Source organism: Erithacus rubecula, assembly GCF_903797595.1.
Source record: "Erithacus rubecula genome assembly, chromosome: 16".
NCBI classification, from domain to species: domain Eukaryota; kingdom Metazoa; phylum Chordata; class Aves; order Passeriformes; family Muscicapidae; genus Erithacus; species Erithacus rubecula.
Window position 1 is genome coordinate 11,091,262 of NC_136668.1, and position 24,616 is coordinate 11,115,877.

Consider the following 24,616-nt stretch of genomic DNA (forward strand, 5'->3'; position numbering starts at 1 on the left):
AGAATATACCCAGAGCAGGCAAAGCACTTACTAAAAGCTCAGGTCAAACAAACTTTCAATCAAAAAGACAAATCCTCCCTGCTACCAATTTGATTCTGCACAGTGGGATTTACAACAGAAAGTCATGTTTGAAAGGGCGCTGTGCAGAGTTAATCATGCAAACAGTGGGGGAAAAGAGCCAGAAATCCACATGGAAAGTAGGTTAATTTTTAAAAAGGCAACATGTTTAAGAGGTTTGCGATTTCCCCTGAGAAAACCTTGGTTCCATCAGGTAGGAAAAGATGAGCACAGATGAGTTAAGGAGAAGATGATCGTGTGCAGCAGGATCTGCATTTAATCAGTGCTCAAGCTGAGGATTTTGAAGGTGGGGCACAGACAGCAGCATCATTCCTGACTCCATCCCAGCATCCCACCCATCCAGCTTTACCCACAGCTGTGCAGACTGTGAGACAGTCCTGGAGACTGCTCTGTCACACCTGAGCACATGGTTTGAACTGCCAGGACATCATCTGAGACTGGTCCTGCTGCACAAGGGGTACTGGAGCCAATGCCATGTCCTCTGCCAGGGATCAGGACAAATTAAACCACATCCTTGCCCCAGTTCTGCAGAGCTCTGAGGATGGTCCATCTCCCCAGCACATAAATACAATACTAATTCCCAGAGTGACCACTTGCTCTAGCATTTATCACCACAACATGGTTGTCACCATGAGATCAGTCCTAAACCACTGGCTCTGAGCTCTGCACAGGAACTTTGCTGCTTGTTCTCCACTGGGGGAGGAGGGCAAGCAAGAGTTTGAGTAAATACAGCATGTTCAGAGAGAAGACAGGAGAGTATCTGAGCTCATCTTATATCTGCTGCCACACACACTCCTCCTCTGCCCTTCCCACTTGCTTTAGCCCCTTGCTGCTGGAGTTCAAACACAACCTCCACAGGGCACAGGGGCTTATGTCTCTGCAAAATGAGTGGCAGCACAAAAACAGAGCCCATTTCACCTCTCTGCACCCTCCTAGAAACCCTGATAAGAGCTTTGTGTGATCTGGCTTCATTCTGGCAGACTGTGCAAGGAGGGTTTGCTCTGGATTGTTTGGGGTGAGCTCTCTGGGCTCTCCATGTGTGCTCCAGGCAGGGACAGCACATGGATCCAGAGTCAAGGGGTTATTCTGGGGCTGGAGTCAGCGAGTGGGAAACCCTTCAGGGAGAGAAGCACACTGCAATGCAAAACAACACAGAAGAATGGGGAATGACTCCTGTCCTCCAGGACTGCAGGAGGAATACCCTATTAGTGCTTAGATGCAGAAATAATGCCTTTCCTGGCAGACTACAAAAGCCTGAACTCCCAGGTCTCCACTCACACAATCCACAAGGACACCCTGCAGCACACTCCACAGGGATGGCACAGCTCAGTGCAAAGTCAGTTAGCACCAGAGCTCACAGAAAAGATCCTCTGGAGGCACAGCCAGGCGTGCATTTGCCCACACACAACAAAACATTTCCCTTCAACAGAGGTTGTTTACGTACTGCATCTTTCTCAGGGTTGCAGACTTTCACCCAGAGGATGTGATCCAGCAGCCAGTCAATGGGTTTGTCCTTATAGAACATCAGGATGAACTCCACAATCAAGCTCAGATCCAGAGACTTGAACATTTTTCCTAGAGCACAAAGAGAGAGGGAAGAGAGAGAGAGGAGCTATGGTATGGAATGGTCTAGAATCAGAGCTGGGAAAGAAAAAAATGGGAGACTGGGCCATGGAGGTTAGATGTGTCCATCTATGTAAAGGAAACAACATGTGGCTCCAGTTCATGTACCAGCACTGCTGACATTGCTAATACAGCTCAGATTTAATATTTGTTGCAGAATTAGAAAGCATTAGAGTCTCACAGGTCATAACAGTATCAAAAGGTCTAAAACTCTCCCATTCAGTAAAGAGAAACAAGGATGAAAAACATAGCCAGCTGCAGGACAGACCATTTCCTGCCCTGAAAACTACAAGTTTTAAGCCAGTCAACCCAGTATCCAAAATAACAGATCAAGCTGCTACTGCAACCACGTACTGCTGCTCCCAAAATAGTTCTGGGCTGATGTAAACTTCCTTTTGCACACTCTTAGGCAAATCCAGATCCCATCCAGCCTAAAAGCTACTGGCCATATCTAAGCTGTTTGGCTGTTGGCTGGGCCACTCACCAGGTTTATTTTTACTAAAAGTGAGTATCAGCAGTACCAGCTGTGAGGATCTTTCTCCACTGTGCAAATACAAGGGTCATTGCAAAAATAGGAGGGGATCAAGTCCAAGTATTTTACCATCTTGTGGGGACGATTTCTTGGGCCAAGAATGTAGTGCTGGCAAGAGCCAGGAAGCTCTTGTGCCTTGTGCCTGAATAGGAGAGGGGTGAGTGGGGGAGAACATTACCAATGAAGCCCAGCTGAGAGAACTCCAGGATCATCCATTCCTCAGAGGGCTGCTGCAAGGCAAAGTTCTTCATCGTGCTGAGATAGTTTGGTTTGGCCACAATATCATCCTCCAGCTGTAAGAGAAAAGGGCACAGTGCCAATGTCCCATCCAGGTCCCAGCAACAGTCTCTATGCAGAGCAATCACACCACAGACCAGAGGAGAGCTTTGGCACAGACCCAGTTTATTCTGGAAAGTCCTCCAAGCACTTTTTATCACTCAATCTAACAGGTAAGAGAAACAAGGACTTCTGCCTTTTCTAAGTGGGAGGTTTCCAAGTCTAAAAGTATTTTTAAAACCCAGCTTTTGAACCTATGTGGTTAAAATCTGCTCCCACTCTGCTGCATCACAGAATTGGATATGCTGTTAGCTAGTAAAAGCCAGTACAGTGAACTCACAGATACATCCATCTTCCCTCCAGCACCAGCACCAGACCCACCTGCACATAATAAATGCCTTTGGACTGGGCATACATCATTAAAAAGCAGTAGTCCAGGTTCTGCTTTGTCCTCCACCTGCAAGAGATAAAGACAATGGAAGTGGAATAGTGGCTGCTGCAGGGAGCCTGCCAAGGCTGGGTTTGAGATGGGAAGGTGACACAGCCCTGGGAGGGAGGCAGAGGGGATGGCATATGGCCCTTTGGTCCCTAAGAGTTACTGGAAATCTCAAGGACTTCCACAATGAAGACAATCTGGGTTAAAATGAGCTCCTTGCTCGGTGATGGAAACACCACAGCACAAGGGAAGCCTGGCAAAGCTGGTGCCAGTTCATCCCCCTGACACCAAATCATGTCCAGCTCTTGGATAATCCAAGTTTAAAGTCCTTGCCTGGCCCTGCAGAAAAGCTTTCCCTGCTGCAGTCAGTGAGGAACTGGCTACAGTTCCTTCATTCAGGGCTTGCTTGTTTATAAACTCACTCATTCTTACCTCACTCTTTCCTTGGGGTCTCCAAAGGATTCCCGCAGGTGGGAGAAATCAGGATAGAAATGTGGAGATGGGGAAATGACCTCCAGGAGACCTGAGTGTATTTCCTTTGGGAATCTGAGGGAGAAAAGCAGCAGTAAACAAATACCTCCACATCTCACACAACATTTTGCAGGCCAAATCACTGGGTAAACACAGAGCCACAGAACCAAACAAAAACCACAGTCTCTAAGGTGCAACTTCCCTGGTATCTAGTGCACTTCTAGGCCTCATCAGAAGACACCAGCAGGATTGATATGGACTTTTTAAGTTATCTTCTCCCTCCCACAGTCTCTAATAGCCCCATGTGCACATGCTCCCCACAAGCATCCTCCTCCCTCCTGCACACACACAGGGTCAGCTTTAAAGACCAGCCCTGAGCACCATGTACTCTTTATAGGATTAAATGACCTGCAGATTGGTTCAACAAAGAAAGGACTTGGCACTTCAGGCATTTAGAGATTTTCAAAATGCATCAGTAATTAAAATTAATTTTGCTGAGGTTGTGCTATAAATTTCTGCTAAGTTGCTTAAACCACTGCTGTGCTGGAGTTCAGAGAGCCAGCAGGAAGTCTACCTAGTTCTCTTATGCTGATAAAATCAGCATCTACTTTTCCTATAATGTAACTAAGAAACCTTTAAAGAGTCAAGCTCAAACAGAAAATAATGTCACCCATCTGAAAAGCAGGCACCTACATCAGCCTTGCAAGCAATACCCTGGGACTGCTCTAGCTGTGAGAGATAAGCAGGAAAACCAGTTATTTTTATACTGCCTTTTGGAGCCATTTGGTGCAAGGCTGATTTCCTTTGTTTGTGCAGAGCCTGAAGGATGGGAGATGGGGCAGAGGGAGACAAAGCAGAGAAACTGCCAAAAACTTCTCACTTCTTTTCCTCTTCCTTACTCTTTCCTTGGGACTGGCAGGTCTTACAGCTAACATTTTCAAATCTTCCCTTCTTCAGGCAGCAGAGAAACAGCAGCTCCTCACTGAGCTGACAAAACATTGCAGTAAAGCAGCAAGCCCAGCCTGCCCTGGCCTCACACCACCTCAATTCAATTTGGAAGAAAAATAATTTCAGTGACTCAGGGAGGGGCAGGAGGCACTGGAGAGGGGGGATGATGAGAAATCAAATGATGAAGTCAATTAAAGTTTGAGGAGTTGCACGCAGCGGCGCTCTGCGGCAGCGCGGTAATTCCATCAGGAGCCGCTGGACAATCAGTCCATTATCCCCTGAGTGTGTCCTGCTGCCTGCAGGCACAGGGAGGGGAGCCCTGCCAGCTCCTGCACAAGATGGAGGGCTCTGTTTCAGCTCCTCTGCAAGTGCTGGGAGCACACCCCTGCCCATGCAGCTCGGGGACAGGGGACTCTGGCAGCAAGTGCTGCCCCTTCTCTTCTCCTGCCATCCCTTGGGAAGGAGCAGTCACAGGAGCTGGGGGGACTCACTGCCCCTTCTCTCACCACCTTCTCCCTTTGCCCCCGAGCTCTGATGTTGTTAATGCCTGGACCAGCTCATGGTTAATAATCCATCACCAGCTTCTGCTTAAACAGCCACAGACAAAGCTGCAAAAACCACTGAAGCTCCAGGACATAAATAGCAGCCAGCACGAGAGACAAATGTAACTAGAGCCTGGAACAAGGGGGAAACAAACAGGCTGGAGTGGGAAGAAAGATGGATCATGGATTTTAAAGCAAAATAAGGCAGGAACATTCATGTGTGCTTACTACACTGCCCAGACTGCACAGAGCAAGTACAGGGCTGCAGCAAACACTGAAACAACTGCCAGGATTGCTGGAAATCTAAACAATCCATCCCCTTGCAATGCCCCAGGGCAGAAGGAGCAAAACAGAACTAAATAAAATGACCACGTGTGTTAAATACTTCAAGCACAAAGCAGCCTCCTGGAAGCCACATATGGGATGTATCTTAGAACAAGCAGAAAGTGGAAGCAGCATTAGCAAAGACAGCAGAGTTTAAAAAGAGGAAAAAAACCCCAAGCAACAACAAAATACAAAAGGGAAGCAGAGAAGTGTGCATTTTCTCCTTAATGAAGCTGTTCCCTGCCTTGCTGCAGGCACAGGCCATACACTGAAGCCACTTAGAAGTGCTTACAAGTTTTTGATGTTTTCTGCCACTCCAGCTGTGTACTGTGGATCTGTCTGAAAACAAAAGAAAAGCAGTGTGAGACCCTTCAGCCTCAGCCTGTGTCCTCTATGGCTCAGAAATCTTCTTCAACAGACCCTGGGGTACTGTCAGCACATCTGTATCATCTTCATTCACCTTCATGTCTCCTTTCATCCAGTTTTACTGCTCTGCCATGCTGACAGGCTCCCAGGTGCCCTCCTCTGTGGACAGTGTTAACCAAAGGCATCACACACCAAAATCCATCCCAGAGCACACAGGATCATGCACATCTTCCCCATGTGCTCTCCTGGCACTTCTACCCCTGCCAGCACCAAGTATTTGCATAAGTTTTAACCTCTGGGCTATTTATTTTTTCCCTATACACACTGGCTTGCATCCATGAGAATACTCTTGGCAGCAAATACTCTGTACCCTTTGGTGAAAAAGAGGGGTCTATTTATAATTTTTTCATTTCCGGTTCATTTTGACACTTTTCTTCCTAAAGCCCCAGTTTGCTCCCACAATCAGCATGGCAGCCCATAACACCTGGGAGACAAAGGTCTCCAGCACTGCTTGCTGCTGTCTGTGGGTGAGATAAATGCAAGCACAGGGACAGACACTGCACAGAAACCTTCTGCACAGTGATGGGGAAAACAAAACACAGAACAAAGGGCAGGAGAGCCATGAGCAGAAACTGCTCCTGTTTCCTGGTGGGGGCACAGATTTGGGCAGCCATGAGGATCACGAGGTGCAGGTCCTGGCTGGATCTGCTGATGCAGCATGGCAGAAGCCAGGACCAGCTGCTGCTGCGAGGTGAGAATGAGACACCAGGATGTGTGTCACAGGCTGAGCACAGCACTTCTGTGCTGCTGGCATGGAGACAAGGGAGAGGAAAAGGTCCCTTCCTCAGTTTTCTCAAGAGGAAAAGGTCCCTTTCCTAAACAGGGCTCAGAGTCCCAGTGCTGGACTGATTTCTTACCTCAGCATGCCAAGAAAAGAGCAATGGGAGAAACAAAAGCAGGAAAGATGCTCCTGGTTTGGCAGGAACCATGAAACTCCACTGCAAGTGTTTGAAACAGTGGGTTGGTGACAGCCAAGCCAGCCATCTCACCCCAGGGCTCCTCGGGCAGCTGAGGAAGCCCCTGCTCTCCCAGGAGCCCAGCCACTGTGGATGCACCTGCAGTGGCCAGCAGTGACACTTGGGAATGAGAAGTCCCAGTCCCAGGAAGGACATTCAGTTGCTGCACTTGTGCTGAGTCTCCAAATTGCTCAGAATTTGCTTCAGGTTCATACCACCCTCTCCACTATTTACTCCTTATCCCATGCCCAAGGAGCTCTAACAAGAGCAGGCACATGGAGAAACACTTTAGGAAGAAGCAGAGCAGGCACAGCAGTGGTAGACACTTGCACAGAAGGATGCTGTGCAGCTCCAAGACCAAACTTGGCCAAAGGAATCTGCAACAACTGCCATTGCTGTTACTGGGATGTGGTGTGTGTGCTCCTGCACTGCACAGGATCAGAATTAATTTATTCGTTGCTCACTTTCCTCGTCATAGGTACATCCTGAGAATCAGGAGCTGCCATCACAGCACACACATTATTTTCAAGTCAACTAAAACAGTATTATTGCAGTCCAAAACAGGAGCTGGTCTGGGTCAAGTTGCTTAAAACCTCTCAGGCTTCAAACTACCCACTGCAAAAACAGTCATCAAACTTGTCCTGGCTCCAAGGGAGTCAAATGATGGCCATGACCAAACCCTGTCCTGGGCCCTCTGGGCTGCACCAATCTGTGCACACCTTCTCCCTGTACAAAATACCAGCCAGAGCCCTGAAGGCCAAATCTACTCAAGATGTCAAATTATGTGTGAACAGCCATCAAATCTGGGCATTCATCTTTGTTCCACTCCCAGTAACAGGCTACTGAGGTTTATCTTTCTCACTGGACTTCTGGAAATTAAGACAAATGCACTTCAGGCTCAAGAAAATAATCCTGAGAGGAAAGCCATGGAGAAAAATAACCATCTAAACCCATAGATAAAAGCAGCTCTTGTGGATTAATGTATCAAGGCTTTTTAGCCCTTGGATTCAGCAATTGATTCCAGGCTCCAGGCACCAGTACAAAGAGGGGTCAGTCTCAACCCTGAACCATTGACTCTTGGGTTTCAGGAGGGGTTTAGGGCTGTGTTACAGGTATGTGGAGAAACAGAGCTGCTGGTGCAGGTCTGAGAGCTCTCCTAGGGCTCATGGGGCTGCTCCAGCTCATTTTGTGGACATCCATTCAAAGCACCCTGCAGGAGGCATCATGATTTAGGTGAGCTGTGCCACACCAGCAGCTGCTAAAGGGACACGTTTGCCTGCTCATATCCTGATCCTCTGTGTCCCAACCAACATTTCATTTTGGGCAAGACACAGCTGCTGATCCTGCTGGATGACAGCCCAAGGCCAGGCTTACCTGCCCAGCAAGGGGCAGAGTGGTGTCCGGGTGGGCAGCGTCCTGTTTGGCACCGAGCCTGGCAGACAGTGGGATGGGGGCCAGGGAAATGGGGCAAACCAGCAAAGCTCTGTCTTACCTCAGCAATGAGGACAACGATGACAGAGTCCTCCTTCTCCTGCTGGGTGAGCTCTGAGATGAGGGAGCTGAGGGTGTCGGTGAGGTAGGAATGCACCTCCCGCTTCACGCTGGGGATCCCCATCACGACGGACACTGCCCAGGGCCACGGAGAGATTTTAGAGAGGGGGCAGTGCTGGACACTGCCATGACCAACTCATGGTTCACCTGGTCAGTGCCAGGCTGTCATTAGAAACCAGCAGTGAGCAGCAGGTTGGTGGGTTCCTGGGCTATGCAGGGCTCCCACACTCCTGTCCTCAGCCCAGTGCCAACCAGCAGCACCCCACTGTGCCAGGCTGGCAGGGCACCACGGGCAGTCAGATATGCTCTGCTTTATCTCCCTGAAGGAATGATCTCTAAGGAAATACCCAAAATCCCTCCCCCTCTTCAACTCTTTACTTGAAGATCACCTCTTGTTGTCCAAACCCCTCCCATGGCCAAAAGCACTCCAGTTTAGAAGGTACAAGCCAGGTCTATGGCATTTTGGCATTTGGGAGCAGAGGGAATCATCAAGTAACCAAAGTCTTGTTCCCAACAGGATTTGTCTCTTTAGTTGAGTTACAGTCTCCATGAAGCACCCTACAAACTATGCTTTCATCTGAAACCCTTCCATGCAAAGTTTAGAGCACTCTGGATATGGAAAGCAGCAAACAACATCTGGCAGAAGCACTGAGGACATTTTATGGCCAGTCAAAAGCACAGACAGCACTCCCCTGTAGACTTGCAGGCGTGACATGGCTCACCCACCCCACATGTCACCATAGCTTGCATGATGCATGCAGCCCTTCCTCCAGTCCTGCTCACATCTGTGCCACAGCCAGGCCCAGAGGAAAGGGCAGGGACAGGCACCAAGGTGAGGAAGAGCACCAGCAGCAGCACTAATTCCCATTTACCTCCAGTGCGCCCCTGTCCCACATGCACGGCTGGCTGCAGACTGTTCTCCTTTGACAGCAAATGTGGCAAATGATGGAAGATGGTGGGAAGGTGCAGCACATTCTTGTTGGTGATATTCCACAGTTTTAACTTGGTTTCGTCTTAAAAAGGAAAAGGGAATCAATTGCAAGGCACTGTAGGTAGGAAGAGACTGCAAGGCAAAAAGCCTCTACAGCAGCCCGGCCACCAGAGACTACTGCTGGGTTATAAAAAATCAGGCCAACCTTTAACATGCTACCACAAACCCAATTAAAGTTCAGCAGGAGCCAGGAGGGCCTTAAAGAAGTCCCAAAATATTTGGGAGGGAGAGGGGAGAATGAAGATAAAATGAAGGTCAAATCAGATCTTTCTGTAGAGATCCAATTTTCTTCAACCGAGCAACTTAAAAAAAAAAAAAAAAAAAAAAACAAAAACAAAAGAACAAATAAATTGGCAAGAGGTGCTCAGCCAGTCTAGCTCCTTCCTCCCCCCTCTCTGTGGATACCCATTTTCCATATGGGTTGAATACAGCCATAGGAAACAGAGTGTATGACTTGCAAGGGAGAAAAAAAAAGCTTGCAAGCAAGCAAATTGGCAAATATCCTCGGCAGAGGCAAATCTATGTTTAATGATGCTTATGCACCTCTAATTAAACAGGAGTTGAAGAGCTCCCAAGTCTCTCTGAACTCCACAATTTGCTCACACCAGGGGAGAGAAGAGCAGGTCGTGTCTGCAGCCCTGCACACACACACACCTCTCCACCTCCTCCTCAGGCACAGCTTGCCCCCAGCCCCAGCCCCCCAGCGCCTGTCCATTCACCAGATAAGCTGCTCCAGGTGCGGTTTATGTCCCTCAGGGCCTGCTTCTCTGACAGTGCTCTCTTGATCTCCTCCAGCACCAGGTTGAGCTCCTTGGAGCGCTTCAGGCTCTCCTGCTCGGCTGCGTGCAGCCGGTCCCGCAGCGCCAGGAACTCCCGCTGGTAGATGTCCACAACGTCACCTGCCCACGGGGAAGAGACACAAGCTTTGTCCTCTGTGCTCAGAAGGGTTTCACTCATACCTCCCTTGTCTCCACAGCCCCTGAATTGTGGATTTTGGGAGCTGTGTCCCAGCACGCACCCGTTGGCAAAAGGGTTGTGGGGAGGGCAGTTGAAGTTGCAGAAGTACAATAATAAAGCTACTTCCATTTTTCCTCTTTCAACTTGGGTTTCTGGGTCACGTAGAAATAGGATCATAGAACAGTCTGGCTGGAAAAAACCTCTAAGATCGTTGAGTCCAACCATTAACCCAGCAACCCAAGTCCACCACTAAACCACATTCCCAAGTGCCACATCAACACATCTTTTACATCTCTTCAAGGATGGTGATTCCACCACATCCCTGGGCAGCTTGTGTGAATGATTGACAGATTTCTCATAAAGGTTTTTTTCTTAATATCCAATCTATCCTTTTCTACAGGTTGAGACTTCCCCAGCTCGTTTGCCCTTCTTTGGATACACAAATAGAACAATTTCCTGGAAGATCCTGAGTGATGGAAAGAGATGTTGGCAAGGGGGAATGCTGCCCTGCAGTGAGACAAGGGTGCAGACAGCACCCCCTCCAGCTTTGGAAGAGAGCCCCAAATTTTACCAGTTAAAAGAGATTTGGGGAATCTAACCTCTCCAAAACACATCAAGATAAAGAAAATCACATGGCAACAGCTGCCTGGATGCTTATATGAATTCAAGTGTTTGGATACACACCTTTAGGACACATCATAAATGTATAAAAACCCCTTCTGATAGGGTAATAAAGCTTTTTGTTTTGAAACAACATCTTACCCCATGGTCTGTAAACAGAACAATAAAACTATCAAGAGCTTTCAGTCAGAACTAACTGTACAGCAGCTGGGAGTGGAATCAGTCAGCCACTAACAAACCTTCCCAGGACATTTTTTCCCATTATTAATGAAACTATTCATTAAAAATACACTTTTATCTGTGGTTAGTCATGTGTTGTCAGTAAGATTATAACTCACAAGACTATACCCAAAGCAGATTTATCCACTGAATAGGAGACTCTTAACCCAAACACAACTAGGAGAGCTAATGATCAAAAATACTGCACTGGAACTCCCCAACACAGGGCTAAATATAAATCAAAGCAATTGAAAAACATACATTGACGGCATCAAAAAACTTCTATTTTGGGGTTCATGAAGAATAAGGGATTTTGAAAATCAGACATATCCAGCTTCAGTGCACAGAGTTTCCAAGACAACAATGCTTCCCAGTCCAGCTACTGGTAATGCTTTTGCCTAGAAAAAGTTTCCCCTATTCAGTCTTTCCTCCAAGAAAAACCTCCTTAAAGACTCACTGCTTCAGCACAAGGGACCCCAAGGCAGTCTGGCTCCTATTAACCTTTTGACACTATTTCCAAAGCCAGGGCACATGGGGAGGGAGCAGAGGAAGTTACACCCATTTGATGACTCTGTCCATCTGACAACACGTTATTCAGAGAAACTCAAGGCAGAGACATAAACAAGACCAGTCCTTCCTTTTTCCTGTGCACTGCTGCTCGCTTTCCACTCCCATCGAGAAAACATTTTCAAAGTGCAGAAAAACAGGTTAACACCCAGCTTTGAGAGCAGCCACAGGAGCTCACAGGGGGCTCTCAAAACTCATCCCCTGATGAGTGAGACCTTCACTTGCTGGTACCTCTCAGATATAAGAATACAGCTACATTCAGCTTCCCAATTTTTTCAGGTTTTCATGCTTGTATCTTTTACTGGCTGCATCTGGGAACACCAGCAAGGAGCAAGTCTCACTTTCTGTTTTTGCACAACATGATGGCTTGTGCAAGGCTGGAAGCATTTGGCTCTTGGCATCCTGGGGGGTTACTATCCTGTGGATGCTATCAAAGCCAAATCACAGCTAAAGGCTGCCATTAGATCCTGTTCTGCAATACCTGGAGCAGAGTAAAGGCGAGGCTTTGCACTTAATGGCTTTTTCCAGAGCACTGCACTTCATTTGTGTCAGATTTAGAAGGGAAATGTCACTGATTATTCAGCCACTAATGACCTGCCCGCCAAAGCCAAGAGCTGTACTTTCCTGAGACTGCAATGGTGATGTGCAGTCAACCATTTGCTGCTTTTCTGGTTAATGGTTGGAAGTGAAATTGTATTTGTTTCCAGAGCTCTTGTCAGATGATGTCTTCGCAGGCTTTCCATTCTTTAATTAAAATTTCATGAAATTTAAAAGCTGATCGATCGTGACTGGTTCTGATGACAGCCTGAACAATCCTAGACAAAGCCTGAGATGGGTGTACAGTTTCCCATGAATTTCCAGTAATTTTGCACTTGTCGGCCTGCAATGACACGTGGCTGCAGATCTGTGTCCTCACAAAAACCCTCAGCCAGGGAGGGCTCTGAAAACCCACAAAGGGCAGCAGAGGATAAGGAGGGGGGGATTGGCTCCCATCTCTACAAGCAAGGTTGGACACAGAAGTGATTTGCTGCTAATTAGGCTGAACAAATTTTTTCAGCTAGTGTCAGTTCAGCACAGACCCTTTACATACCTTTCAAAGCAGCAGCACTCCCTATCTACATATTTATTGTATTCCCTCCCAGCACAAGATAACAGAGCTCTTAAAATATCCCTAGACTCAAGCACTGCAGGACAAAAACTCCTAGCTCTCTCTCTCTCTATATATATATATATATAAAAGATTTAGCTTATTTTTTTCTGGAGAGATAACACATTGCTTTGGGCTTAAAATATGCTGGTTTAAGAAAGAAAGAAAGTCAGCGTTAGGTGACAGGCAGCAGGACTGACCTGGGAGACCAAAAACCTCTGAAACTTACGGCACACATGTGCAAAGAACTCATCTCTCACCTTGCCAGGGCCCATATTTGCACTCCATGTTTTTTCACAATCTGTTTTTAGCAGCAGGTTGGCTGTGAGGCTCCAGGTGGGAGTCAGGTATCCCCACAGAGCCAGCAGGGCAGGGAGCAGAGCTGGGCACAGCTGAGTGCCAGCCACCATCTGCCCATGCTGTGCCCACTGCAGCAGCTCTGAGGGCATCCCTGCAGGGCTGCAGCCCAGGCTGAGGGACAGTGGCCATGGGATGTGTCACCAGTGAGCATCACTCACTGAGCAGTGTCCCCCACATGGCTGGACACAGCTGCCAGGCTTTGTGTTTGCAGCTGAGAAGCCTGGGCTGGGTTTGCTGAGCAACAACACAAGCACAGGCACAGCAAAAGGCAGGGATGGCTTGAACAGCCCTGTCAGGAGTTGGACTTTGATGAGCTTAGTGGCCTTCCAAGCCAGAAGATTCTGTGATTTCCCAGCAGCAGTGTGCAAGGGATGGGCACAGGCTGGAGGGGATTGTGGGCTCTCCCCAGGAGCCTGGGGGTGCCCCCAAAGAGCTGAGATCCTGCAGCCTTCCCAAAGAATTCATCCATCTACGACAGCAACCCCTTAATAAAAAGCATTTCCCCATTATGGAGAATTCTGTGTCTTCATTCTTATTCAAGTGACTCTTAAGTGCAAACTATGTTTGCAAGCAGAGGTGAGGGCTGGGACAACTGCATCCACATCCATTTTCAGTTTTTGAATGAAAGTAAAATAATCTGATTCTAAACCAGAAGGCAGACACAAAATCAGACCAGTGACAATAAAATCCCCATCCTGAAATCTCACACAGCCATCATCCACAAATATATACATATATATATATACACACACATAGACATAGAGTCAGGAATGTTATAATTCTGTATTTTTCATTTGTCTTTCCAATCACACTCCAACCTCCCAGAGAGTCTGCAGTGCATTTTAAACACATCCATATTTCAGTTCCAATTACTTTTGGTTTTGTTCTCTGCTGATAACCTCTCCCAGCAGAGTGGACCCATGGCTGACGCCAGAGATTTCCCTCCAATTCAATCTTTGCAAAAGCAAACACACAGTCTTTGCTAGCTGGTCTTGCTTCTCATTAGGAAAACTTTCAAGAGACATGGTTGAAAAACTAAAAACAACTCTCAAACCTCTAAACTGTTTATCTCTATAAAATCTTGGCTTCTAGAGCATAACTGCACCTTTTGACTGCTGTTGCACGAACTCCCAAAGCCAAAGAGCAAGAAGAAGTGCAGTTCCCTTACAGTGTAAATTAAGTTGGAGCAGAAAATTCATCTGCCTACAGAAAATGTCTCTGTAATGACTGTTCTCCCTCATTTTAATTAAAGCACCCCTTTAAGAAATAAATACTTCTCCCTCTAGGACTTGCAAGGGCCTGAAGGGACTGCAGAGTGCACAAACAACCCTCTCTCCATGCTGGAGCATCTGTGTTATCCAAAAATGCTCACAGGCAAGAACAGGAGAGAGCCACTGTCCCCATCCCAGCCAGGCACCCATGCTGGCCTCAGCTGCTTCCAGCCACAGCCATTCCCAGCAGCTCCTGGAGTTAGATGATGATTAGGGATTTTTTTATTCCTTTTTTTTTTACATTTTGATGTTTAATGATTTATATAATGCTGGCAACACTCCACGCATTACACTCTAGATTGCCCTGATTGAATAGCAACATTCATTAGGTCTTTTGCTAACAGAATTTCACTGGACCATTAAAATGGATAGAAGGAGCTACTGTGCCATATCAGTGAATTAAATTCAGCTCCTGAGATGCAAAAAAGGAACAGTCCTGCTTTACATAGAAATCTGTTGGCTGGTGGAGCACACAGGTATGAGGCACTTTGCACACAGGTACACAGAGATTGCAGCAACTCCACAATAACCTTTCTATACCATTAAAAGCAAAGTGTTGCCCTTTGCTTATTTGGCTTGAAAAGGTAGAAACCAGCTCTAGAGACTCCCCATAAACAAATCCCCAAATCATCCCTCAAAAAGACCACTGCAAAGATTCCTAAGTAGCAGTAAGAAAGGATAATTCAGCATCCAAAATACCCAAATATCACTCCCTCCTCATCCCCCCCATCAAAGGCAGGATGAAGACTGAGCAGGTCTTTTACTTGAGATCTAAAGAAACACGAACGGTGCTCCTGCGAGATGAGAAAGCTGAGAGACACAGCACCTTCCCTTCTGTGAGCCAGCAGGTCACTGCTCCCACTTTCAGACTCATCTTTTAAAACCATAAATATTTTGGCAGTGTGGGATATATGCAGCCACTGAGAACCTGATTTGCATTAAGGAATTGAACACCAAGATACACCGAGCAACAATTCAAACACTGTCAAGGGTAGAGTTTGGGGAGTGGGTGGTATCTGGCAGGGTGGGTCTCCCAAAAGGCTCCAGCAGTTGCAATTACCCTGTTGGGGGCTGATTCATCTGCACAGAAGGTGTGAGTGCTTCAGCAGTGCCATCAGCACACAGCAAACACGGATGCTCTATTCAGTAAACATTATGCGACATTTACTTCTCCACTGTGTCCCAAACCACCTGGATACTCAGTCAAAGCAGACATTTTCTAGCTGCTGCTTATAAGTACACCCCAAGATTCTTTATTATAAGGCTTTCAAATATTTTTTAAAGAAAAAAAAAATTAAAGCAAAAGAAGTTTTTAAATAAACCTTTTCCAAGTTTTTAAAATTGTATTATGTTGTAATTTGTCGTTACCACCAAGGCAAAAAGGACCATGGGAAGTAGAATCTTTAGTACCACTAGAAAACTGATTATTATTGGGAAAATAGCTACAGGTATGGAGAGCTTCAGGCAGGACAGGGACTAGGGAAGGTGAGGGATGGCATGTGCAGCTCCCAGCTCAAAGCTGTCAGGCTGGGTTAGGTGCTGCTGCACTGGCACTTACAGGGAGGCCCAGTCATCAGAGTTGTAGAATGATTTGGGCTGGAAGGAACTTGAAAGTTCATCTCATTCCACTCCCCTGCCATGGGTGGGGACACCCTCCACTAGACCAGGCTGCTCCAAAGCCCATCCAGCCTGGCCCCACACACTGCCAGGGATGGGGCATAAAGGGCACTGGTGGGCAAAAGAGCTGTCAAAACCAGCAGCTAGGGTTTAGCTCCTTGTGTTCATCCCCTGCCCTTTATCTTCTCTTTATTTCAGTTCAGTCAGTACCTGCAGCATGTGCTATCCTCAACTGAGGCTGAATAATATATTTTGACCCCAGTGCACCCCTCAGTGCCACCACTATGCTCCAACTCAGAGCCTGGGCACAAGAACTGTCCTGATGGGATGCAGAGCTGTTCTGGAGCACCACAGTCTACAGTATCTTAGAAAAACCAGTACCCACCCTGCACACCCAGTAAAAGGCACTGGCTGCCCAGGAGGGTGATGACAGCAGGAAAGATCCCCCACAGTCAGTGGAGGCTCCTGTGCTGCCCCTGGGTTGGCTGCTGGGTTTGAGCATCCCCTGGCATCAGCATCACGCTGAGAGAACTCATCAGCCAGGGCAAGAGGCTTATTAAAAGCCAGCCTGTCTGAAAAAATGATCCTCAAATAAAGCAAGAGCTTTCCCCAGCTCCAGTCTGGTGTGTGTGTATGTTGTTTTCTTTAATATGGCCATTTAATAAGAGCCTGTGGTATATTTAACAGCATTTCAACCTTCAGCAGCTCCGTGTAATGAGACAGAAATGCAATGCATCTCTCCACTGACAGTCCCTCCCCAGGGAACACAGGCACCTTTAAGCCACTTTTTCTTTCTGCAGCAGTAGGTGTTGATCATATTTCTGTTGCATGTCTCCTCACTGGAGTTAATGTTGTCTCAGCACATACATCATCAGAAGGAGAGAGGAAAATTCATATCCCCTGCACCTTGTTGTTCCAAAATATGAGCTACTGTTTGCATTGGAGAGTCAGCTCACACAACCTGCACACAGGTATTCAAAAAAATGAGCTTTTTGTTTGGCTTCTAAGTAGCCCTAAGTAGTAAGTTTTCAGAGATGGAGATGAGTAGATTTCCCATTATGGGGATGCTGAAACACAACACAGATGGTGAACATTACAATTCCCCATTCCAGTGAGGAGAGCAAGTCACAGGGTGCCTGTGCCCAAATCCAAAGGCTCCCCAGGGGGGATGCAGGCTCCAAAGCACAGATGTAGAAACTCAGAAATTAGCAATGCAAACAGCAGTGCCCAACACCTCTGCCTAAAATGCCTTGGATCAGGGCAGAGGAGGCAGCAGAAGCTGTCAGACTGCTCTTGGGTACCTGCAGAGCAGGTTTGGGATCTCTTTCTGCAGCAGCTCCGTGGGTGAATCACAGAGAAGGATACAAAGGGCTCGGAGATCACCTCAAATCCCCTGGGCTTCACCAGCCAAACAAAAGCACTGGCAGGAGAGGAAATTCCCAGCAGGTATAAACCACCACCTGACAAAGGGACCAGTCCTTCTGATTTGTCCTGGGGTTTTATCAATCCATTCAAGGGATTTACGAGATGAAGAAATCAGAGGGCAATTCATTTTGCTGCAAAAAAAAAGCTAAGGAGGAAAGGGGAAGAGGGCAAATGCTGCCATTGATCTAAAGAGAGAAAAGATGGGATTAAACAGTGAATTTCCATCATAGCAAAAGGTTAACTATCCAGAGGAAGCCATAAGGATTGGTATTAAACTCACCAGTTAATAGATTTAGTGAGGATCTGAGGAAGGAGATGAATTTGTGAAGTAGCCAAATATTGAGTGGACATGGAGATAAGCTCATCAAAGCCAGAAAAGGAGCAAATAAATCATCAGGAGAAAAGTCAACCAAATGGCAGAGCAATACCAAAACTCATAGGTGCAATTTAACTGGGGTGGAATTCAGGGTATTTTTCACATGATTCTTAATTAGCAACATTAACTAGGGAGGAAACCACAGCATCAGTGTCTGCAGACCAATCTGCAGGCAGCAGCAATCCAGGGAAAAAAATGGGGGGATAGGGAGGGAGGCAAACAAAATGTTAGTGCGGTTAGTGAACAGGATGGGGAATAATAGTATGAAGATTATAACATTATTAAAATTATGCTGCCTAATCCCACAATAGTTTTCACCTCATCTGAAAGAGTATTAATACAGACTTAAAAGGGGCTTTTGAGAGGGTGATAAGAATGATCAAAGGCCTGGGAAAAAATCCTGCTCTGTGAGAAAAGAAAAAAATATATGAGATAATTCATCTTAGGATGGGCACGATAATAGGGCTTATGATGAAAAGCATAAATAATAGAGTGATATAATGAAAATATACCACAGGCTTCCATTCCCCCAGTTTCAAAACACAGCAGTAAGCAACCATTTCATTCAAATATTAATTTGAAACTGAAAAGGAAATGTGTTGCACAGATAAACTGTATTATTTCTCTGAATTCAGTGAGGAATTTAAACAATGTCAAAGAGCTGGAAGGTGCTGAGCCCAAGGTCAGGTAAAACACTGTCCTGTCAGTGGTCCCTGGTCTCACCTAGGTTGGGAGCCCCCTTTTCTCCCTTTTCCTTGGGAGAAAGACCATGCATTTCTATGTCTCTCCTCACAACCTAATTAGGAACACTGAAGCTGTTGTCTTCAAAGCAAAGCTAATTCATTAGCAATCTAATTATTTACCTGTGTAGCACCAATACAGCTTTCGAAGCATTTTTCTCTCAAATGGAAAGTGAAGGCTTTGTACTTGGTGGGTTTTTTAATACCCTTTATTTGACTGGGGAATAAAAACATGCTGAAAGTGAACAAAATAAAGCATTACAGAAATCATGGGTCATTAAACCTCAAAATAATTGCAGCTCGACAGGATTTTTAAGTGAGGACATTACACAGGCAAACCTGGGTGAGGGTTGGAAAGGAAAGGAGGAAAAGGGAGATGGAAAAAGCTGAGAGCTTGCACATGTGGTTAATCCTACTAAGCAAACCTGTGTATGGTTTAAAAGGAGATGCATTTGCTTGATGCACTTTCCTTTCATGGCATGGAAAATGCTCCTGGGTGCACTTAAGGGCAGCAGGAGCAGCCTGGCATGGAGAGGGTGCTGTTCTCCTGCTCTGAACATGAACATGCAGGAACCTGCAGCAGCTTTGAGCATCACTGGGGTCCAGCCACAGCTCTGGGCACTTACCATGCCATGGGCCATGTCACTTGTCATGCTGGATTGTGAACCATTGCAATGCAGGAAAAGCCCAAATCAGATTTGCTTGGCTCTCACCAAACCCTCTGGACTGCATTTCTCTCCTTTTCACCTCGTTCTCACAACAAGCAGCAAAGCCAGTGAGTAAAACCTCATGAATCAAAACAAGCCCAAAGGAGCAGCTGATGGCTGGAGTGTGCAGACCACGTCCCCATGGGTGCTGGCAAGGCCCAGCTCTGGAGCTTTACAAGAGCAGAAAACACTGAAGCAGAGCAAATGCCCTGCAGTCCAACAGGAAAACCCTTTTTATTATAACCTAATTAAGTTAATAGTGAAACAGAGACCTTGTTCCACCAAAACCCATAGCCTCCATGCATCCTGCTCTGTGCTTAGTGCTAATGGCCACAAGTCCATCCAAAAGGAATCCCTCCAAGAAGGGAAGTCAATCCTTGCAAAGGTCACTGTGTTAATCATCACTCCCTTCTCTAGCAGCAGCTGTTGGTAATTGCCTGTGAAGGAGTCAAAATGAAACTCTTGTTAATCCTTCTCCCAACATTACTAAAATCAAACATCATCATTATCCCCTCCACAAATGACCCTGAGCCACCAGCACTTCACAGATGATGGACAAGCTCAGCCCATCTCAGGAGAGATGTGGCACTGACCAGTGGAAAAAGCAGCTGCACTTTGCAAACTGAAGGTGAATTTATTGATTAGCAGCACTAAGTGCTGGTGCCTTGTATTTCCCCACCTCCTCTACAATCGACCACTGCACTCATCATTCCACTAAAGTTACCACCAGACTCAGAGCAGCCTAGATCCTGGAACAGTGGGAATTTGTTTAATCAATAACATATGAAGCTTTTGGCAGGGCTGAGTGTATGAAAGAATTTTACAACAGTGAAATAAAGTATTGCTGTGTTATAAATCAAAGAACACATATGGAAAAGTTACAGTGATGTACTAAGAGGGATATCAAGGAAATCACAGAAGTTCTGGCTGGAGTCCCTGGCTCTGCTGATGTTAATAGCTGAGAACTTCAATGCAAATCAGGTTTGACTTCTTTTTCCAAAAGAGTAACTCATTTGCAATGCATGTGACTGTATTGGAGTGAAAGGATATTGAGAACACTCCCCTCACTCTGCTGTTTATGTAAATTGTACATCTTGTCTACCTGCAGATCCACAGCCATCACCAGAGTCCAATTATTTCCCTATTGTACCAACCCCTGATCAGATACACAACCATGCTGTTGGGTACAGCAGATTTTAAAATCACCACATACTGATCACAGGATGAGCTGATCTAAATTGCATTTTGTTTTAGGAGTCCTAAATAATTTGCAGAATGCTCAAAATAAAAAGCATGCAGAACCTTTTAAAAATTACTCAGCATTAATATTTGAAATATTTATCCCCTGGGGTGCAGGCCTGTAACACGAGCACTTAATGGGGTACATTTGCTTTTCTCCAGAGAAAAACCAAGACATTGCCATAAAATAGCACACTTAGGCCAACTATAGTTGTTGATGCTATCTGATGGCTCTTATTTCATTTTATATGCTATTATAGTTCCTGGGAAGAAAAACATACCACTAAAAGAGTGGGAAGACCCACTCCTCCCTTTTGTCATTCACCAGCCAAGAAAACATGAGAAAGGGTTATCAAACAATGTCAACACCCTCTCCCACAAAGCCAGACCAGCTGCTTTAGAATGCATAAAACCTGCCCTTATTTCTTTCCCTTGCAGAAAACACATCACTGGAAGCACAAAGACAGAATTCCCGACTTGCCAGCAATAGTAACCTGCAGTAAATTAACTTCTTGCTATTCCAAAAGGCAGGGACTAAGCCAGAGCCAGGGTTCCACACCCCACAACAGCCCAGCTGCAGAGCTGCCTGCCAGCCTCTGCCAGCAGCAGCAGCAGCATCATTCCAGCAGAGCAGCTCTGCTGACAGACAACACAGATGCTGGTGATGGCACAGCACAAGGTGGGGGTTGCAGGACATTTCAAGGGTAGAAAATAAACAGCTGGAGGGGAGGAGGATGCTGACTGCATGGCTGTCCTACTGCTAAGACCTTTGGTTGCTTATTAAGTGATGCCTGAAAGCCTCTCAAGAAGCTGCTGCTCTAAAATGCCACTGGCATCTCCCACACCCCTGTGCTGAGCTCCAGACAAGGTGTCACAAGTGCCTTTTGGCAAGCCAGGAGAGCCAAAATGTGCAGAGTGCTCCCTGAATGTCCTCAGAGTGCACCAACACCCAGTCAACCCCACAGTCCCATGGCCTGATCCAGCTGGAAAATTTAGCACCCTTGCTGCAGGTTCAATTTTGGGTCAGATCATCCTGCTGATCCAATCCTGACTGAGACAGTGATGCAAAAGAATCACATGGGAACTAGGATGCCCTTTTGGACAACAGCCCAAAAGGAGAACAGTTTAAATGTCTGTGAAACCACATCCCTGGAGGTTTTGCTTTCTTGCAATGTCAGGTTTACCTAAAGGCTTAAAGGCAGTGTGCACTGAGCCTCACAGCCTGCTGCTTACCACCTCCAAAAATAGGTGTGATTCCAGGAGACTGGACCACAGGACCATGGTGTTTATGCTTAATTTCACAACTATTCTTAAAGTGCTGCTGAATCCTCAAGAAGAGCTTTATGCTCCCTGTATGCAAAGGCACACTGCTCACACCTCACATTCCCTTTGAACGTGTCTATTTAAATGGATTTAGCTTTTCAGTATTTCACACACTTTACCTTCACTGGTGCCACATATAAGGTAACCTAATTGCCATGTGGGCTGCTGTGGATCAGTTTTCCAGACCTTCCATCCCAAGGGAAGCCTTGTTACAGAAATGTGACATGTTTAGATGCTGCAAGGAGAATGCAAGATGGGCTGCCAGAAGCTGTGCCCAGCAAACAGCACCAGAGCCCACAGGAAGGGTTTTCCATGATTAAAGAGCTGCATCTCACACAGCCCAGAAAGCACCAGTGCAGCAGTACATCCTCACAGCAGCATGTGAAGGATGACATTGGATCAGCTGTCAGCTCAGGAAGGTGTGAGGGAAAGACAAGAGAGGGCACAGAGCTCCAGAGAGGCCATGGCTGCTCAGCAAAGGCACAGCAGGGAGAGGGGCTTTTGCACAGAAGGACCAAAGCAGAGCTGAGCAAAACCACAGTTGGTACTGAAGGAGTTAAACTGCAGAAATCACAGCAAACTACAGCAGAGGGTGTGAGGGACTGCAGGGCCTGACCCAGCTCCTGCCTCAGGGGTGCCAGGAGGTCAAAACTCAGGAAAAATCCCACCAGGGAGGAGCGAGGCTCAGCATGGCACAGGGAAAACAGCAGTGTGATTCACCCACCAGGAAACTGCCCTTCAAACCTGCAGTACCACTATGGAGAGCAAAATTTGAGCCCTTGTTCTCTCTGCACAGAGAGGTTTATTGGACTTCAGTGTCCAGGGAGGTAATTTCTGCACTGAGGTGCTTTAGGTACCCCTGATGCACCCAGAATGGTCTCTCAAGGGCCATAGAGGCTGCTCAGCACCTCCTGGAGTCCCTTGTGTGCTTTGCTGATATATCCATAAAGCAAATCACCCTGGGTGAGTCCCCAGTTAATAACTTACCCTCACAGCCAGCTTCCCAAAGCTTCCTGCACACGGATCAGCTTTGTTACCCAGGATCACTGCTGTGCATGGCTGAGAAAAACCTAATCCAATTTCTTTCTTCTTTAGGATAAAACATCAAGCACAGGCAGTTAGTCACATACAGCAGCAATGTGGAAGTGGTGGCAGCACAGCTGTGTGATCATTGCCAGCAAACCCATGGCTGAGGGAGCAGTGGAGATGGGAGAGCTCCAGGGCTGGCATGGAGTGGCTCAAGACACACAGCCTCTTTTGGGAAACTCATTATTTAGTTTTATGACCATGGAAAACCCCAAAATGTGCAAACTGTAAGATCATGACTTTGCATGTAGGTATTCATGACTACAAAGACATTCCTACAAGGTTCTCATGGCCATGTTCCCATGGCCCTGAGAGCAGGGGCATTCTGACAGCCTCATAAATCCATACACTGGAAGAAATATTATATTAGCCTCATATTGCTGCAGACTAGAGCAGCCCCACAGAGACACTCAGTGCTCTGCACCACCTCCCTGGCACAGGGGCTTTTGCCAAGGCACATATCCTTGTGCACCACCCAGGAGTAGCTAAACCACTTTAAAAGCCACAGTAGGGTCTGGATGCCACAGAGCACTGCCTTAGCACTGCTGTGCCACAGCAATGTCCCCTCTTGGGACAAAAACATCCTCTGCCAAAGCACCTCCAGTACCTGTGCAGCTCTGGCATGGCTCATTGGCAGCCTGGCCAGTGCACACACTGCAGCCAATTCCCTGGCACATTTTACAGAGGACAAGCCCAGGAACTCCTTGTGTGTATATGTGTGTGTGTGTGTTTGATATTAGATTTCAGGGAGGTGATGTTTCCAAAAAGGTGTTGGACAAGCAGCCATCCAAGCACCCAGGAACGGGCAGGATGTGAGTGCTAAACCAGCCCTGCACACCTGACAAATCAATCCTTAACACTAGACAGCAGGCTATAAAACAAAGCTATAAGCACAAATCACTGCACGTGAAGGAAAATTCATTCTGCTCTTAATGCCCATAACTTCCCTGCTGAGAGTAATGGATGGCAACAAAAGAAGAGACATCCAAGAGTGCCAAAATGTGCACTGGGTTTTTTTTTTCCTAAGCTTGTGTTGGGCACACTACTTGAAATACAGAATGGCTGAGTTCTATTTTCTCCCCAACCCTCAAGCTAACATAAAATGCCCATGTTTTAATAGTGTCATTAAGCATTAGGATAAATTACCAGAGTTATAATGAATTCTCAGAAAAAGTACTTGTGTCTTCAGAGCTGTGTTCCAGTTACACACCAAGTTGCATTTCAGATTAAATAAAAAACAAATGCTATGATGGATAGCAGATAAGAAGTCAGACTAAATAATGCTGGAGGTCATTCCCACCTTTGAAATAAAAAAAACCATATGTGTTATTTATGATCAATGTAGTACAGGGCCTGGCTCATCCTCTGGAGCTGAAAAGGAAGAGCTGGATTATATTCCAAAGGAGAAGGGAGAGGAATAAAGCCAGTTAAGTTTCCCAGCCAGGGAAACAATTTATGGATAGGAGCATTTTCTTCAACTTCTTCAGCAAGGAGACCCTGCACACTCATGCTGCTGTTCAAAGGACATCTTGTGCATATGAGCAACTTGTCCAAACCGTTCTGGCTCCAGCGTGTTCAGTACACGATTTCCAGATGTGCCTCTGTCCCCGTCAGTCCAGCTGCTGCCCCAAGCCAAGAGAGTTATGTAAGCTGCAAAGCTTAATTGGATTATTTAGCCCAAATCTTTGGCCCAGAGGCAGAGGGGCTGGAGGACTGGACAGGCAGCCTGGAGAGGAGCTGCACCCCCACTGGCTTGGGGGGAAAGGGAGGAGCAGAACCCAGTGAGTCAAGAATTCATAAAGCAAGA

General features: G+C 46.6%; 1 protein-coding gene across 2 annotated transcripts in view; it reads right to left on the bottom strand.

Annotated features, from left to right (window-relative positions):
* The window catches only part of MGAT4B (alpha-1,3-mannosyl-glycoprotein 4-beta-N-acetylglucosaminyltransferase B), a 50,116-nt gene that overhangs the window by 5,321 nt on the left and 20,179 nt on the right, over positions 1–24,616 (bottom strand). For both annotated transcript variants that reach the window (XM_079319696.1, XM_079319697.1), the window contains exons 2-9: positions 9,874–10,053; positions 9,036–9,176; positions 8,105–8,238; positions 5,523–5,569; positions 3,378–3,491; positions 2,891–2,966; positions 2,412–2,526; positions 1,523–1,653 (exon numbers count right to left, since the gene is read on the bottom strand). In XM_079319696.1, coding sequence (XP_079175822.1) covers positions 1,523–1,653; positions 2,412–2,526; positions 2,891–2,966; positions 3,378–3,491; positions 5,523–5,569; positions 8,105–8,238; positions 9,036–9,176; positions 9,874–10,053 — 938 coding nt within the window. The remainder of the gene's footprint in view (positions 1–1,522; positions 1,654–2,411; positions 2,527–2,890; positions 2,967–3,377; positions 3,492–5,522; positions 5,570–8,104; positions 8,239–9,035; positions 9,177–9,873; positions 10,054–24,616) is intronic.